Source organism: Phascolarctos cinereus, unplaced genomic scaffold (assembly GCF_003287225.1).
Source record: "Phascolarctos cinereus isolate Bilbo 61053 unplaced genomic scaffold, phaCin_HiC Scaffold_1;HRSCAF=81, whole genome shotgun sequence".
In the NCBI taxonomy this organism is placed as follows: Eukaryota; Metazoa; Chordata; class Mammalia; order Diprotodontia; family Phascolarctidae; genus Phascolarctos; species Phascolarctos cinereus.
Window position 1 is genome coordinate 265,670,408 of NW_027555514.1, and position 17,782 is coordinate 265,688,189.

The following is a 17,782-nucleotide window of genomic DNA, read 5'->3' on the forward strand; positions in this document are numbered from 1 at the left end:
ATTGACAGGTTGCAGCCCTGCTGGGGCTGTCTGAAAGAACAGGCTGACGGGCTTCTGGGGATTTAGAGGGGAGCTGCTTGCTTCCAGGACAGGATGACCCAAAAGTCATCATGAAATTTTTTTAATTTGATTTCAACTGTGGTTGAAGTCCATCAATCATCAGTGGGGTAGATCCCACACCACTCATGCCTTCCCATCCTGGATAATTGCTGCCCTTCTTCTTCCATAGATTACCCACAGACTAGTGGTTGTTAACCTGGGATCCATGAACTTAATTTTAAAAATACTTGATCAGCTGTGAATGACTTATCTATTCTCAGCAATACAATGATCCAGCAATGCAGTACAATGAAACAACTCTGAAGGACTTAGGATGAAAAATACTATTCATCCCAAAGAGAGAACTAACGGTGTCTGAATACAGATCGAAGTATACTTTTTAACTTTATTTTTCTTGAGTTTTTTTGTCTGTTTTCTTTCACAATATGACTATTATGGACATGTTTTGCATGACTACACATGTATAATCTATATTGAATTGCTTGCCTTCTCAATGAGGAGGGTAGGGAGGGAGAAAGGGAGAGAATTTGGAACTCGAAGTCTAAAAAAAATTGTATTTCCAATAGAATTGATTTCCATTGCAATCCTATGTATTTTATTTTTGTTTATTTGTTTAGGCAATTGGGGTTAAGTGACTTGCCCAGGGTCACACAGCTAGTAAGTGTCAAGTGTTTGGTCTGAGGCTGGATTTGAACTCAGGTCCTCCTAACTTCAGGGCTGGTGCTCTATCCACTGTACCACGTAGCTGTCCCAATTTTGTGCATTTTAAAACCATGATATTGAGAGGGCTTTCCTAGACTTTAGCAGATTTCTAAAGGGGTCCATGACACACAAAAAGACCCCTTAAGAACTCCTACTCTAGAGGATCTGTTTCACACACTGGAGGACTTCTAGAGGCCTGTTTGATTTAGAGGGTACCAGTGAAGCCCATGGATCATCCACTAGTTATTCTCTTTGCGCATGCCCTGCCCACCTCTACTCTGACCACACATTTCTTCCACAATATTCTTTTTTTTTTGCCTCCTTGTTACTATTTTTTTTTTTGCTTTTGGTGAGGCGATCAGGGTTAAGTGACTTGCCCAAGGTCACACAGCTACTAAGTGTTAATTGTCTGAGGCTGGATTTGAACTCAGATCCTCCTGATTCCAAGGCCAGAGCTTTATTTACTCTGCCACCTAACTGTCCCCTTGCTAGTATTTTATTTAATATTTTTGCATCAATGTTCATTAGGGGTATTGGTTTACAATAGGGATGATTAACTTGGGGGTCCACAGACTTGTTTTTTAAAAGATTTTGATAACTATGTTTTGATATATATTTTACTATATCCAATTTAAAACATTCTGAGGAATCCACTGGTCCTGCTTCCAGACCAGCCCTCACAGCCATGATCTAGGGAAACACTTCTTATGGAAAAGCGCCAGCCATCCCCACCAACTGACAACCCATGAAGCCAGCCATGGGATAGGTAAGCTCCTGAGGGAGAAATAGAAGGGAACATGTGCTAGGCAAGTCGAATCATTACTGCCCTCACCTTGATCATCACCTCTCCTCAGATCCTAACAGAGATAGTCTGGAACCCTGAATCCAAAAGTCTTGGGAATAGCAATATTTCCAGCTCAGTACTTGAAGCCACCATCTTGGGTAGCAACTGCTGTGGAGATGCAGCTTGAAAACTACTCCTGGGGGCAGCTAGGTGGTGCAGTGGATACAGCACCGGCCCTGGACTTAGGACAACCTGAGTTCAAATCTAGCCTCAGATACTTGACTAGCTGTGTGACCCTGGACAAGACAGTTAACCCCAATGCCTAGCCAAAAATAAATATAAAACACACACATACATACCAAATATAAAACACATATACACACACACACAACTCCTGCAGGTGTTATAGCCACAGCTGCTGAAGACCTAGAAAAAAAAAGTTCTTGCCATGAAAGTCCTTGGCATTGTAAAATGGTCAATATCAGAAACTGATGTGATTTTATCAGTGGAAATGGTATTAAAGAAGAGATATTTTCATCTCCTTTGCTGCTATACCCCAAGAACCGTGGGGACATGAGACCTCTTTATCTGACTTGCAACAGAAACTTTCCATGTTTCAACAATATTCTCTTTTTTTTTTTTTTGGTGAGGCAATCGGGGTTAAGTGACTTGCCTAGAGTCACACAGCTAGTGAGTGTTATGTGTCTGAGGCAGGATTTGAACTCAAGTCATCTTGACTGCAGGGCCAGTGCTCTATCCACTGTGCCACCTAGCTGCCCCAACAATATTCTTTTAGCCACTTTTTTTCCTTTTAAAAAATCCTTTTTCTTTATGAACTTGACAAACACCAAGAAAAACAAACATTTCCACATAAAAAGAACTGTTAAAAAAAAAGATTGTATAGGATAACATGAACTTCAATTATATGTTAAGGGGCAGCTAGGTGACGCATTAGATACAACACTAGCCCCAGAGTCAGGAGGACCCTAGTTCAAATTAGGCCTCAGATGCTTGACACTTACTAGCTATGTGACCACGGGCAAGTCACATAACTCCCATTGGCTTGCCAAAAGAAAAAAAAGTATATGTTAAATTTAATATGGCGGTACCAAGAGTGTTGCTTGTCCTTGCCTTCTTCTGAATACCCTTCTTTCTTCTGTGTATTTTTGAAAGATTCATTGATACTTTTTTTCTCCTTTTTACTTTGGCATCATTATCACTTCCCCCATATTCCCTTACCCAGTTTCCCTCCACTGTCCCCTATGACTCATTCCCCCTTCTTGGAAAAATAAAAGATCTCCATTATGCCAATCCCCAAGTTGGATGTGGAGTTAAGAAGAACTGATTCTAATTTTGACTAGATATTCACTTTGCTGGATGACTCTGGCCAAGTCTATTGAAGTCTTTCAGCCTCAGTTACTTGATATGTAAAGCGGCCATGATAACAGCACCTATCTTACAGGGTTGTTGTGAAGACCATATCAGAAAATGTGGAAAGCATTTTATAACTCATGACGCCCTATATAACTGCTAATTACTATTATTGCTGTTCTCACTGGACACATGCCACAGTTTACTTGAAGCCCGCCATATCTCCCTCCATTACCTTTTGGTACTCACAGTGGTGCTCCAACATATGCAACCATACAATTTCATCAGGGGACAATTCGTATAAATATTAGGGGTTACCAGTAAGTACATGCTGGCCAATGTTTAACAGTTGGCTTTCTGGGCAGGAGAATGGACCACAACACACTATTAATATTTTCTCCATTGCTTTCTACGTCTAGACAATTGACAGAACAATAAATCAAGCTGATCTGTAGCATTTGCTGATTTCTGACGTGTTCCCGTTGGAAATCTAGCAATCTGCTCTCATGAGCTGGTTTGAGTAGGCTCCAGTATTGCACAATTATAGTGCACAATCCCCTTGGGTCCAGCCAGGTAGCCTTGTCGAAAAATTCCTTAGCAATTGTGGCATACCAAAAGTTACTACTACCATAAAGGATTTCTGGGAGAATATTCTTATTGTTATAACAATTTTTTTCTTGAACAAAGTAAAAATATTCTATTTCATGAATTACTTGATTACCAAAGGGAAAAAAGCTTCTTTTCCCCTAGGACTTGTGATATATTCAGGATAGCAAAAGAGACAATACTTTAAGCCTTTGAATCTCATCATGACTTTGACATGATTTGATTGTTCAGAATGCTAATAATCAAAGGTTCTTCTGGATCTTCCTCACTCTTGCACTGTTGCTCTTTTGCAAGCTATTAAAAATAGATAACCACCAGAAGCCTGTAGCAGAAGAAAGAGGCATTGAGATTTTGTAGGAACAATGATGGCAGCTTTTCCCTGCTGCAGATTTAGCAAAGGTTATTTCATTTTGTTTGGAAATCATGTGGAAAAAACCAAGAAGGGGTGGGATGGGAGGAGCAAGTCATTGAATTTTTGAATAGAACAAAACATTTGTCTTTGGGTCAGGCCCAGAGAAGAAAAGCTAAATCTGGATTATAATGATTACGGAAGCGATATATTCTTCCTGTGATAGTAAATTTGGATGAAGAGAGTACTTGCACGGGCAAAAGAAATGAGGGAACCTAACATCCCACAGTGACTTTAATTATAAGGATAGAGCTGTTTACGTTTTAACACTGTCAAGAACAATTGTTACCATAATACAATGTGCTAGTGTTACAGTTAAGAGATAAAAGGGAAGTGGCAGTGAAATATAAAGATATTATAATCATTGGGTCTAATTACAAGGAAGAGCAAACCACCCCAAAAAGCTGAAAATTGCTTCAGATATAATTTCAAATGAACAGAACTTGGATCTCCTTTCTTGCCAGTGGGATGACTCAGAATGTAGTTCCTATGTGAATATGCCAGGAGGCTCTCCAAAATATTGCCAAGCTAACTACTGTTGCCTTTGTAATTATTCACGAGGAGGAAAAGAAATAAAAATTAATTTCCTAACTTAAATACTTAAATTTCATTACTCTCATATTTCAATGTAGTAGCTGGCTTCAGAGACAGGAAGACTGGGGTTCAGAGGCCTACCTCTGACACGTACTGATCGTTGAACAAGCTGGTTTCTCTCTCAATGCTCTAGGCAACCCTCTAAGACTAAGTTTCAGAGAAGATGCTGACCAATACTGTTAGAGGGAATTTCTTTCTTTGGAAGAAATTTGCCAGTAAAATGACAGTTATAGTAAATATCTTATATTATATCATTGATTTTTAAAAGTTATCATTCGAGGGAATAGCCAGATCTGAAAAAAATAGTCATTTAAGGGACCAGCATGGCCCAACGCGTTAAGTGATCGGTTCTGGAATGTGAGGACCTTAATTCAAATACCATCTGCTGGCTCTGAAGTCAGAATACTTGGATTTAAAACCTGCCAGTGAGACAGTCTGGTGGGACCTCCTCTGTTTCCTTACGTATAAAAGTAGAAGATTGGATTAGGAGGCTTCTGAGGTCACAGACTCACAGAATGTGAGAGCTGGAAGGTACCACAGCAACCATCTAATCCAATCCATATACAAAAGGAATGTCCACTAAAACACATCTTCTATAATATGGCCTCTGTTAGAAGACCCCCAAGGATGGGGAATTCACCACCTCTCATGGCAGCCCATTGCAATTTTGGACAGCTTCTAGGGCAGTCAGGTGGCTCAGTGCACAGAGCACCAGGCCTGGAGTCAGGAAGACCTAAGTTCAAATCCAGCCTCAGACACTTACTAACTATGTGACCCTGGGCAAGTCACTTCACCCTCTTTGCCTTAGTTTCCCCATCTGTAAAATGAGTTGGAGAAGGAAATGGCAAACCACTCCAGGATCTTTGCCCAGAAAACCACATCCTCCATTCCCACTCATGTGTTGCTGAAGGAAGTTGTTTAACTATACTGACCGGGTCCATTACAAAGTTGTGTCATCTGATCTCAACTAGGGGCAGCTGGGTGGTACAATGGGTAGAGTACTGGGCCCAGAGTCAGGAAGAGTTCAAATCTGGTCTCTGACACTTACTAGCTGTGTGACTCTGGGCAAGTTATTTAACCCTGTTTGCCTCAGTTTCCTCATATGTAAATTGAGCTGGAGAAGGAAATGGCAAACCACTCCAGTATCTCTGCCAAGAAAACCCCAAATGGGATCATGAAGAGTCAGATATGACTGAAAAATGATTAAATAGTGAAGAACTACCAACGAAGCATTCTGCTAGATCTTGGCATAAAAATTGTTAAGAAGTGTTTCCTGACAACAAGCCTATATTTGCCCCTTTGCAACTTTCACCCATCACTGCTGGTCCCTCAGTTGAATCCAAGTCATTGAAAGCCAGGGCATCATCTTCCTGATGCCATGGTCCTCTTCGAGAAGAAAGGACAAACAACAAGAAAAACCACCACCTTTGGGACCAAACAGAACAATTGGAATCTCTTTTCCACATGAAATCCTTCAGATGCTTGGAGACAGCTATCATGTTCCCCAGAGATGTATCTTTTTCTATCCTCTTCAGCTTATCAAAGTCCCCAAACCATGGTGCCTAGAACTGAACAGAACACTCCACATGAGTTTTGATGAAAGCAGAGAAAAAAGGGACTATCCCTTCCTTATTCCTGGAACCTGTGGGCTATTTAAAGCAGCCCTGGATAGCATCAAATTCTTCAGATTTCATCTCATATGGTTGACTTATATTGACCTTGCAGTCCACTAAAGCCCTCAGATCTTTTTTAGGACTTCTAACCAGGCCTTTCCCATATTATGCTCATAAAATTTTGGGTTTTTTTTGTTTTGCTGTTTTCAATCATGTCTGACTCTGTGATCCCATTTGGGTTTGTTTTCTTTTTTGGCAAAGATACTGGAGTGGTTTGCCATTTCCTTCTCTAATTCATTTGACAGATGAGGAAACTGAGGCAAACAGGGTTAAGTAACTTGCCCAGGGTCACACAGCTAGTAAGTGTCTGAGGTCAGATTTGAACTCTGGGAAAAGAGTCTTCCCGACTCTAGGCCTGGTGTTCTATGCACTATGGCACCACCTAGCTGCCCTAGGATTTTGTTTTGTTTTGTTCAATACTTAGATGAGAAATTTTTCATTTATTCCTATTGACTTTCTCCTTATGAGGTTGAGTCTAATGCTCTGACCTGTTTAGAGCCTTTTGGATCTTGACTTTGCCATCCAGTGCTTTAACTCTATTTCCTAGCTTGGCGTCATCTGCAAATCTGATGAGTGTGCTTTTCTCTAGGTCATTGCATTTTCTTTAAGGGGTCCCTTCCACCTCTATAACCATGACTTCTTTTATTCTTTCTTTAAAATTTTTGTTCATTTATTCCCTTTTTTCTGTTTACACTTTCTAACAATTTTCTCATTGCTTTTCTGCTTCATCAACATCATTGGCAGTACTTAATGGCAAATAGTATGCTGTTTTTTTTTTTACCTGAGAATAGAAAACTACATAAGATCATAATGTTTTAGAGCTGGGTGATCTGGGTCAGAGGTGTCAAACACAGGGCCTGCAATACTCCAGAGTGCTGCCTGGACCAGATTAAAATGTAATCAGGAAATAATTAACAAAATAAATGAAAATATAATGAAACATGGATAATACTACAGTTTAAAACAAATTCAACATGTGGCCTGCGGAGATCCTTATGTACATACAGTTCAGGGGCTCCCCTTTTTATATGAGTTTGACCCCACTGATCAAGGCCAACCTCTTCATTTTACAAATGAGGAAATAGCCCTAGAGAGGTGAAGGGTGATCTGCCCAGGTGGCATGTAGCTAATAAGGGGCAGAGCCTGAATTTCATCCTCTGTGTTGATATTTAAAACAATTTCCAGTGTATACCACTTCCTCCTGTAAGGAAAGAAGAGAAAGAGCTAAAACTCACTGGGTTTCATTCTTAGTTCTTTACCATTTTACTTAAAAGTTCTGGTAGAAACTTCAGGTAGTATTAATTACTTTATTTAGAGACTTCATTGTTCATTCAGAAACGAAAACTCAGTTACCATGATCAAAGCATGAATCTCCCCTTCTGTTTGAGAATGAGGTTCCATCTTGGCCAGAGAAAGAGGAAGTTTTAGAGTTGCTTCCAAAAGGTGACAGAGATATTTAATTATCACATCAAGTGTCATCATTTTCAATGACTATTTGAGCGCAATGAATGTACTGTATTAGGCCAGCAGTAAAAATTAGCACAGGCCCATAGAGCTTGGAAGAAATTAGGTCAGAACTAAAATAAATCAGATGGTAGGCCAGGGAGTCTTATTGAAAATGGAAAATTGAACTTAGTAGCTAATACTAGTGCTTGCTTGTTCTCAAATTAATGCATTGTTTGTAACTATGACAAAGGCAAGAAGTTTGATTGTTAAAATGCTTTGCTTCTGACTGACATATTTTTGAGTGTCTGTAATGCTGTGCTTGGCATTATTCTGTTTACAAGAAAATAGGGTCTCTGTTAACTGGTAACATATTTTAAATTCATTAAATATAAACTTGGCTGCATTTTTTTTTAATCTTTGAAAACTGGTTTGGGGTCCACAATTGAGGTATACATTTTAAGATAGGATTGATGCATCGATGGGCTTTGCCTAAGTCTATTTATTTGTTACAAGGCGAGGGCTTCTTTGGGTGGAAGGAAAGGGGAGCAAGAGTAAATGGGTAGGGGGCATCTAGGTGGCACAGTGGACAGTGCACTGGCTGTGGAGTCAGGAGGACCTGAGTTCAAATCTGCCTCAGACACGTAACACTCACTAGTTGTGACTCTGGGCAAGTCACTTAAACCCAATTGCCTCACCAGAAAAAGAAAAAGAGAGAGAGAGTAAATGGGTAGTGACTGAGATATAAAAAATAAAATAAGGAAGAAATGACCACCAATAAAACATTAAAAAGAAAAGAGGAAATAGAAATAAGTTCAGAAGGGGACAGAAGCAGACATTTTTATTATTTCCTTATTAAATACAACATACATTTAAAAACAAACAGCATATTAACAAAAGTTGTTTCATACACAGTACTCTTTTCTGTGTATTGTATACATTGAAATGTTTATGTTTATAAAGTTCATGATTAAAAAAAATTAAAACAAAAGAAGTTGTTCTGGCTAAAATATTCATCATCCTGATGTATCTGGTTCTTGGAAGTCACCAAGATCTTACCAAGTATATATATGGATGAATATACTAATAAATTATAGTTAGTTATCAATAGTCATTGAGAATAGGTTATTGATTATTAATCAGTAATTGAGCAGGAGAAATGGCAATAAAGGATATGTCATCAGAGGCTGTATTTAGCTGTCATCAGCGCTGTACTTAGAAGGAAATAAGTTTCAATTAAGCACCTACTATGTGCCAGAGGCACAGCTAGCATTTATATGGTGTTTTGAGGTTTGTCAAGTATTTCATAGCTAGGTGGCCCAGTGGATGGAGCACCTGGGCCGGGGGTTGGGAAGACCTGAGTTCAAATCTGGCCTCAGACGCTTACTAGTTGTGTGACCCTGGGCAAGGCACTTTACCCTGTCTACTTCAGTTTCTTTATCTGTCAAATGTGCTGGAGATGGAAATGTCAAACCACTCCAGCATCTTTGTCAAGGAAACCCCAAATGGGGTTGGTAGGAAGACTCAGACAGTACTGAAACGACAGAACCAACAATAACAACAATCCTATGGCCCAGGCATGTGATAAGCACTTTACTAATAATATCTCATCTGATTCTCATGACAACTCTGTGAGGTAGGTGCTACAATTTTTCACACTTTACAGTTGAGGAAACTGAGGCAGACAGAGGTTAAGAGTCTAGGTTTGACTCTTGCCTGTGCAACTCACCTGGGGCAAATCACTTTCCTCATCTACAAATCAAGGGTTTTGGATTGTGTGGCCTCTAAGGTCTTCTGTGAGCCTAACAACACTGTGATTAGGCCATGTCCTTTTTTTCTTTCCATTTTACAGATGAGGAAACTGAGAATCAGAGCATCTGGCCTTTTATCGCCCAGGAAATGTGGGGGAGGTAAGAAAAGGAGTAAAGGCAGATTCCTTCCATCTCCCTCACTACAGGCTTTGTCAATGTGGGAATGATGAAATGAAACAATTAATGCCGTCTCCTGCTATTTTAAATTCAACATTCAGGACATGACATGTGTGGAGTTAATAACAGCTTTAAACCGATTTTTATCTAATCGTGGTTAGAAGAGACTGAAAAGCTCCCTGGGCAGCCAGAGGCTGAGAAGTACAAGTGGAGGAGGCAGGGAAGTCAAGCTAGGGTCCTCAAGGGCAATGAGGACAGAGCCCTTAACATCCTAGATGTAGAGTTGGAATCAGTCCACTCAGTCCTGTTTTACAGTTGAGGAAACTGAGGCTTAGGTGAAAGGCTTGACCAAGTTCATGTAGGTAGTCAGAGGCAGAGCTGAGATTCAACTGGCTTCTGCTGACTAGAAACCCAGAAAGCTCTCCCCTTTCGAGGAAGATAATCACAGCGGATCATTCCATCTACCGTTCCTGTTCTGTCCTCGCCTGCCTCTTTGCCTTGGCTCACCTCACCTCTCCCAATCCCCAGTGAAGTCCTTCCTTTGTGTCAAGACTCAGCTCAGACGCCACCCCTTTCATGAAGCCTGCCAGGATCCTTACCATTGTGGCTGAAACTCGTCCCTCCTTCCTCAGATTTCTTCTAGTTTGTTTTGGGCCCTACCCTTGCGCCAATTGCAACTCTTTCTTCCATCACAATTATTTGTGTACATAAATCCTACTACTCTCTTATCAGATTGGAAAAGCCTTGAAAACAGGGACATTGTATCCTTAGGCCTAGAACAGTGGATTTGTACCTGTCAGAAGCTTCATAAATACTTGAATTAAAATGTCTCTATTCATTTAAGCATTTCTTTAGTGTTATGTAACATGTAGTATAATGCAATAACGTAACACTTCAGTAATATGTAATGTAATAATGTAACGCTTTAGTGTACTTCAGTAATATGGAGTATAATGTAATAATGTATTACTTTAGTGTACTTCAGTAATATGGAGTATGATGTAATAATGTAATACTTTAATGTACTTCAGTATTATGGAGTGTAATGTAATAATGTAACACTTTAGTGTACTTCAGTAATATGGAGTGTAATGTAATAATGTAATACTTTAGTGTACTTCAGTAATATGGAGTGTAATGTTATAACGTAATACTTTGGTGTAATGCTGTTGTTCTCAAATGAAATATTTGTAAAGCACTTTAGCACAATGCTGTGCACATAGTAGGTACTTAATAAATTCGAGTCCCCTTTCATTCTCCTCAAAGTGTAACCTTGAGCAAGGTGACCACTGGAGTCCCTTTCAGGGGGTGAGTAAATTATTTTCATAGTAATACTAAGATGTTTTAATTTCTAATATGGTAAATATTGATAGATATAACCCACATAAACAAAAGTTCTTTGGGCTAGATCCTCAATATCTTTAACAGTCCTGAGACCAAAATCTAATTACTGATAGAATGAATAAAATGCTGCATTGAAAGTCCAAAGATGTGGGTTCAGATTCTGACTTCTGCTTAATAACTGTGCGGCCATGGGAAAAGTCACTTATCTTTCTTAGTTTTCTCATCTGCTAAATAAAGACCCTTGTCCTATTAATCTTACACAGAAATATTGTAAACTCAAATGAGATTATGCATGTAATTTGTTTCTGTCTGACTCTTTGGGATCAACCCCATTTGGGGTTTTCTTGGCAAAGATACTGGAGTGTTTTTTGCCATTTCCTTCTCTAGCTCATTTTACAGAGGAGAAACTGAAGCAAACAGGGTTAAGTGACTTGCCCAAGGTCACCTAGTTAGTAAGTGTCTGAGGGCAGATTTGAAATCAGGAAGAGGAGTCTTCAAGACTCTAGGCACTGGGCTCTATGCACTATGGCGCCACCTAGCTGTCACCATGTATGTAAAGTGCTTTCTAAACTATTATTGTCATTGTTAAGTCCCTGCTAAGGGGACAATATAGTGTATACGTGGTAGGTTGCATCAGATGACGCCTAATGTTCTAAAATACTGTGACTGGCATAATTATTCTGATATAAGTATAATACTATATGTTAAAATTATATTGCACTGATATAATACTATAAAGGGCCCCTAAGGTCTCGTCTAGCTCGAAACCAGGCTTTGGTGCGATTCCCCCCAAAACCTCCCAGCTCCTCCAGCCCGGGAAGGAGGGGAGGAGCACAGCTGCGATTCTCGGCCTTGGCTCGCCCCGCCCCGCCCCGCCCCGCGCTCCGGGCGCCACTCCCGATTGGCTGCCTGGTTGCTAGGAGACCATCACCCGGCAACCGCGCGTCCCCTCCGAGCTGGTGGCCTCCAGGTCTAGCCCGCCGCCGCCGCCGCCGCAGCAGCAGCCATGGACTCCGAGAAGGTCCCCGGCCTAGGCAACGCGGCCTCGGCCCCGAGAAGTCCGCTCCCCAGCTCGTCGTCGGGCGGCTCCTGGTCGGATTCCTCCACGGGCCTGAGCTGGTCGTCGCTGGAGGACACCAGCTTGGTGTCGGCGCTGCTGACCGTGCCCCAGTACCCCCCAGCGCTGGCGGCCTACCGGAGCCCGCCGTCGAGCATCGACTACGGCTCGGGCTCGGTCTGGCCCGTGTCGGCGTCGCCTTTCCGCCAACGCCTCTCACCCAACGCCGCCCGGCCCCCAGCGCAGAACACGCTGCTGTCCATCACGCGGCCGCTGCCCGTGAGGGCGCTGCTCAGGCGCTACGTGGCGCCCAAGTCGGGCTCCGAGTGCGAATGCCGCTCCCCGAAGGCCTCGCCCGCCCAGCCCTCCTACACCACCGAGCTGCCCGCGGCCTCCTTCTACGGGCCCCTGGACGCCAAGAATCCGCTCCTCGCCTCCTTCCAGAGGGAGATTCAGGGCGTGCTGGGCTTCCTCCGGAGGAAGCAGGGCCGGGCCGCCTCCCTGCAGGAGCGCCAGACGGTCCAGCAGCGCGGGTGACCGCCTCCGCGGGGCGGGGCGGGGATGCTGGGCATGGTTGCTAGGTGACGGAGATGGGGGCGGGCGTGATGGAGGGGCACTGCGCTGGGTGAAGAGTAGGAACAGAAAGAGGAGAGGAATAGAAAGAGGAAGGGAGGAGGAGGTATAGAAACAGGAGGAGGAGGAATGGAAACAGGAGGAGGAGAGGAGGAGGAATAGAAAGAGGAGGAGGAGGAATGGAAACAGGAGGAGGACAGGAGGAGGAATAGAAACAGGAGGAAGAAAAATAAAAATAGGAGAGGAGGAGAAAAGGAGGAATAGAAGGAAGAAGAGGGGAGATAACAGAAAGAGGAGAGGAATGGAAAGAGGAGGGGAGGAGGAGAGGAAGAGGAATAGAAAGAGGAGGAAGAGAAATAGAAATAGGAGAAGAGGAGAAATAGAAGAAGAGGAAGAGGTAGGATAACAAAAAGGAGAGAAATGAAAGAGGAGAGGAGGAGGAATAGAAACAGAAGGAGAAGAGGAAGAAGAGATAGAAGAAGGAGAGAAGGAAACAGAAGTAGGAGGAGAAGGGAGAACAGAGAGGGGAGAAGAGGATGGGAAAAGAAGAAGATAGAGGAAGACAAGGGAGGAAGGAGGAGAAGGGTTGGAGGGGCTGTTGGGATAGAAGGACTCAGGTCCCTGGTGGTCCTGGGAGCATAGATTTAGAGTTGCAATTGACTTTAGAAATCATGAAGTCTACCCTTCCCCCTCATTTTATAGATGGAGAAACTGAGGCCCAGGGAAAGTAAAGTGACTTGTTAAAGGTCACACACAGGATCACACCCTTAGAGCTCATAGAGGCCTCAGAAGCCATGTAGTCCAATCCTTCTAGTTTACAAATACACATGTAATATTACATAAATATAATGCCATCTACAATAAGTACCTTATCTGCTTTATGCAGAGTGCTGGGGTCCGGGTGCTGGGGGAGACAAAGTTTAGCCACAGGCCTTGGTCCCAGCTTCCAGGAGCATATAGTCTAGTGGAAGGGTGAGGCATTGACATATATGACCATAATATACAGCTTTATATAATAAATACATTAGATCTGGGGATTACCTTTCGTGTGTCCTGGACCCTTCCGGCAGTCTGGGGAAGCCCATGGAACACCTCTCTGAATCATGCTTTTTAAAGTGCAAAATAAAATACATAAGATTACAAAGGAAAACAGTCATACTAAAATGAAGATGTAATTTTTTCCCCCATCCAAGTTCATGGACCTACTGAAATCTATCCTTGGGTTTCTAGCTAAGAGCACCTTCCATTAGAAAGTAACATAACGGGGGCAAGTAGGTGGCATGGTAGATAAAGCACCAGTTCTGAAGTCAGGAGGACTTGAGTTCAAATCCAGCCTCAGACCAAACACTTGACACTTACTAGCTGTGTGACCCTGGGCAAGTCACGTAACTCCAATTGCCTAAAAAAAAAAGTAACTTAACAAAGAGCTATGGTGAGGGCTGAGGGGAAGCCGTCCTTACCTAGGAGGGTTGTAGGGATGACTTCCTAGAGGAGGCGGTTTTTGATGTTCTGTAGTTACTTTAGAGGATGAGTAGGATCCCAGTAGGCTAAGCAGGGGAGGCAGGCATTTAAAGCGAATAAAACAGTCTAAGCAAAAGTACTGAAATATGTGAGAAGCAAGTCCTTGCTTGGTAGGACAAAGAATCATTCCATTTTAGTTGGTCGCAGAGAGGGAGGTAGTAATAAAATAAGACCAGAAGGGCAGGGGGGACTTTGAATGTCACAAAGAGGAATTTGACCTTTACTTGGGGAATAGTAAGGAGCCACTGATGATTTTTAGCAGAAGATTGACATGGCTAGAGCTATGTATGAGCAAGATTATTCTGGTCAGGGCATGAAGGACAGATTGGAATGGAGAGAGAGTGGAGGTGGGAAGATATGTAAGGAGACTGTTGCAATAGTCCACATACGTGATATTTAGGGCTTGCACTTGTGGTGGATGGCTGTGAAGATGGAGAAAAAGGAATTTATGTAGGGATGTGGAGGTGGACTCAGCAGGCCTTGACAGCTATTTGGATATGAAGTCCAAGATGGTGCCAAGATCATGAACATGGGAGATCAGATGATGCCATAGAAAGAATCAGGGATGTTGGGAGGAGAAGCAAGTTTGGGGAGGGAAATAGAGTGTGGTTTGGGACACATATCCATGTGCTTTTGGCACATCTGGGAAGAGAGCTCTCTGCTGAGCTCCAGTCCAGCATCACCAGTTGCCCATTGGAATCTTCAACTGGATGTCCCCTAGGCCAGTCAAAGTTAACACGCCAAAAACAAAACTGTCTTTCAAGCTCACTATTTCTGTTCAGGGTATCACCATCCTTGCGGCATCTCAGGTTCCCAATGCTGGCATCATCCTTGGTGCCTCCCTCATGTTCCCTTTAGTTTGCCACTCTTAGTGATTTTACCTTCCCAATGGATCCAGCATTGGTCCCCGTCTTCCTGCTCACATGGCCACCCTCCTAGTTCAGGTGCTCATCACTTTTTGCTTGGACTATTTCAAAAGCCTCCTAACTGGACTCCCCGCTTCCAGTGTCTTCCCTCTCTAATCCATGCTCCACACAGATGCCAAAGTAGTCTTTGTGAAATGCAGTTTTGCTGGGTTACTCCCCAGCTCAAGAACCGCAAATAGCTCCTCATTTCTTCTAGGGTCAAATCTGAGCTCCTCTGTTTGGCATTTAAAACCCTTCCCAGTCTGGCTCCAGCCTGCCTTTCCAGACTTGCTACATTTCACCCTTGTGAAAGCTGCATTCTCCGCAAACTGGCCTGGTTGCTGTTTAATGTGTTTTGCTTTCCATCTCTCTCTTACAAGCCTTTACATGGCCTGTCTCCCATGCGTGGAAGGCACTCCGTCCTCACCTCTGCCCCTTAGGCTCCTCTGGCTCCCTCCAGAGCTCTGCTCATATGCCTCATGCTAGGGGAGGCCCTTGCTAACCTCCCTATTGGTTACTGCTCTCTTCTTCCTCAAATAGTCATGTGTATCAAGACAGACATTTATTAGCCGTGTTATCCTGGGCAATTCAGTTAATCTCAGCTTCAGTTACCCCTTCTGTAAAATGGAGCTAATAATAGCACTTACCTCATAAAGCTGTTGTGAGCCTGGTGCTATTATGAGATATATTAATATATTCATGAGATCATAAATGCAAAATGCTTGGCCAACCTTCAGGTGTTATATAAATGCTAGTTATTATTGTCATTGTCATTAATAATAATTATATCATCATATCTGTCTCAAGAGGAATGTTGGCTTTTTGAACAGAGAAACTCTTTTTCATTTCGTCTTTGTTATGCATGGAATCTACATACTTAGTAGATGCTTAATAAATACTTGGACCTCATTAAGAAGTCAAGACTGGGGAGAAGGCTTTGGGAATTGTTTGCATAGATGAAAGTGAGATTAAGGGAAAGAATGTAGAGAGAGAAGAGGAGATGGGCAGGTATGGAAGCCCAAGTTGAAAAGCAGAGGGTGCTGCTTGGAAGGCAAAAGGGGCTCACAGCTGCCAGTGATTAGCCATTATTCCCTGGGCTATAAAGGAGTCGAGATGTGCTTTCATCTTTGGTGGTGGTCATTTGGGTCCCTGCCCTTCTCTCCTTGGGTTATCATGTTTGGGGCCCAGTGAGGAGTAAGCCTGAGCAGAGACAGAATCTGAGTGGTATCATCAATAATCATAGCAACAGCTAGCATTGAAGGTTTGTGAAGCACTTTACAAATATTGTTTTCTTTGATCCTCAACACAGCCTAGGGAGGTAGGTGCTGTTGTTATTCCTGTTTTACATCTGGGGCCACTGAGGCAGACAGCGGTGAAGTGGCTTGCCCAGGGCCACACACAACTGATGAAAATGAGGCAAGAGATAGTGCGGAAGGAAAGATTGAAGAGGCATGGAGAAACTGGGTGATTCTGGAACAAAGATGGAGGGATTATTCTCCTTAGCAAGGAGCTGTTGCCAACCCAGTTGATTAGAAGAGTCCTCGTGCCTTGAATTGTAATAGGGAAGTGAGGAGGAGGGGTGGGGTTGGTAGGGTGGAAAGATTTGGGTCTGTTTTGGACATGTTGAGTCTGGGAGAGATGCCTCAGTGACGTGCAGGCAGCTGTCGGTGATGTCTACGGCTGGAGCTCAGGAGAGAGGTGAGGGCTGGGCCAAGAGATCTGGGTGTCAAATGGTAGAGGGCCAAACTTAGTTTATGGGAGCTCCTTATAGGTAAACACCAAAGATGTTTTGTTCGTAATGCAAATGAATGATGAGGATGATGCCCTTTGGAATGATTTTGTATATCTAAAGTGTGCTTTTCTAGGGCCACTGACTGGTTATTTTGAATTTGCTTTTGACCTGGGATCTGTCATTGTGTTTTATGGATTTTTATAGTGTCAGCACCCTGTTCAATATCTGGAACAAGTATAAGGCCCGCCTGCCACCCAAGTATTACAATGAGCAGCTTTTGAAGGTTGGAGACAGCCTTGTTCAAATACAAGTGAGTATCCCCAGTGGTAAAAATGGGACCAAAAAGTCAAGGAAAGGATTCTTTTCCTTTCCTTAATGAATATTTTTTGTTTGATATATTTCAGAATTTACTAAACAGTTAAATTAAAAACATCTTTTTGATTAGAGCAAAAGAATGAGTAATGATGAAAACTCCAGTGGGGCCCGTGGTGTGCACCTTATTTTAATTTGTGGCTGAGATACCCCAGGGGCCGAAGATGCCTGCAAATGAAAGACAGCTGGCTAGGGACCAGCCAGAGATCAACCTTGGGTTAATCTAGGGTGTGGTGGACTCCATGCAGGAAATGCTGATTCATCATGTTCCCACCTTATACAAAAGGACTCCCAGAACACCCCTTCCTGTTTGTTTTCCTCCTCCCTGGCTTTGTGTAGCCAGCATGGCTCACCCCCCTCCCCCAGTCTCCCGTGTTGCAAGCATCCCCTGGTGCTGAGTGCTCTGACTTAAAGAGGATAGGAGCAATGCCTACGGTTCCCAGCTCTTGCTCAGGCTTGCATTATCTTTTTCAGACAATTCCTACTTCTCAGTGCCCAGATCTATGGAGTAGTTTAGGTTTCTGGATTTAGTCTGATGGGTACAGAGGGAGCGTGGCTGAGTCTTGGCTTCTGCTGAAGGCTCAGCGTTTCCTTCACCTGTATTTCTAGTTCTGCCACACGCCCAGTTTGCTTCAAGAAGAATATGAGGTGGTTGGGCATTTCAGGGATATGGATTGAAAAAAAAATTGTTTTCATCCCAAGGGAGGC

General features: G+C 42.8%; 1 protein-coding gene across 1 annotated transcript in view; it reads left to right on the forward strand.

The window, feature by feature from the left end:
• The first annotated feature begins 11,859 nt into the window (after positions 1-11,859).
• The window catches only part of CFAP54 (cilia and flagella associated protein 54), a 288,300-nt gene continuing 282,377 nt past the window's right edge, over positions 11,860-17,782 (forward strand). Inside the window, exons 1-2 of the mRNA XM_078150421.1 lie at positions 11,860-12,504; positions 16,907-17,012. Of these exons, the coding sequence (XP_078006547.1) occupies positions 11,921-12,504; positions 16,907-17,012 (690 nt within the window). The 5' untranslated portion in view covers positions 11,860-11,920. The remainder of the gene's footprint in view (positions 12,505-16,906; positions 17,013-17,782) is intronic.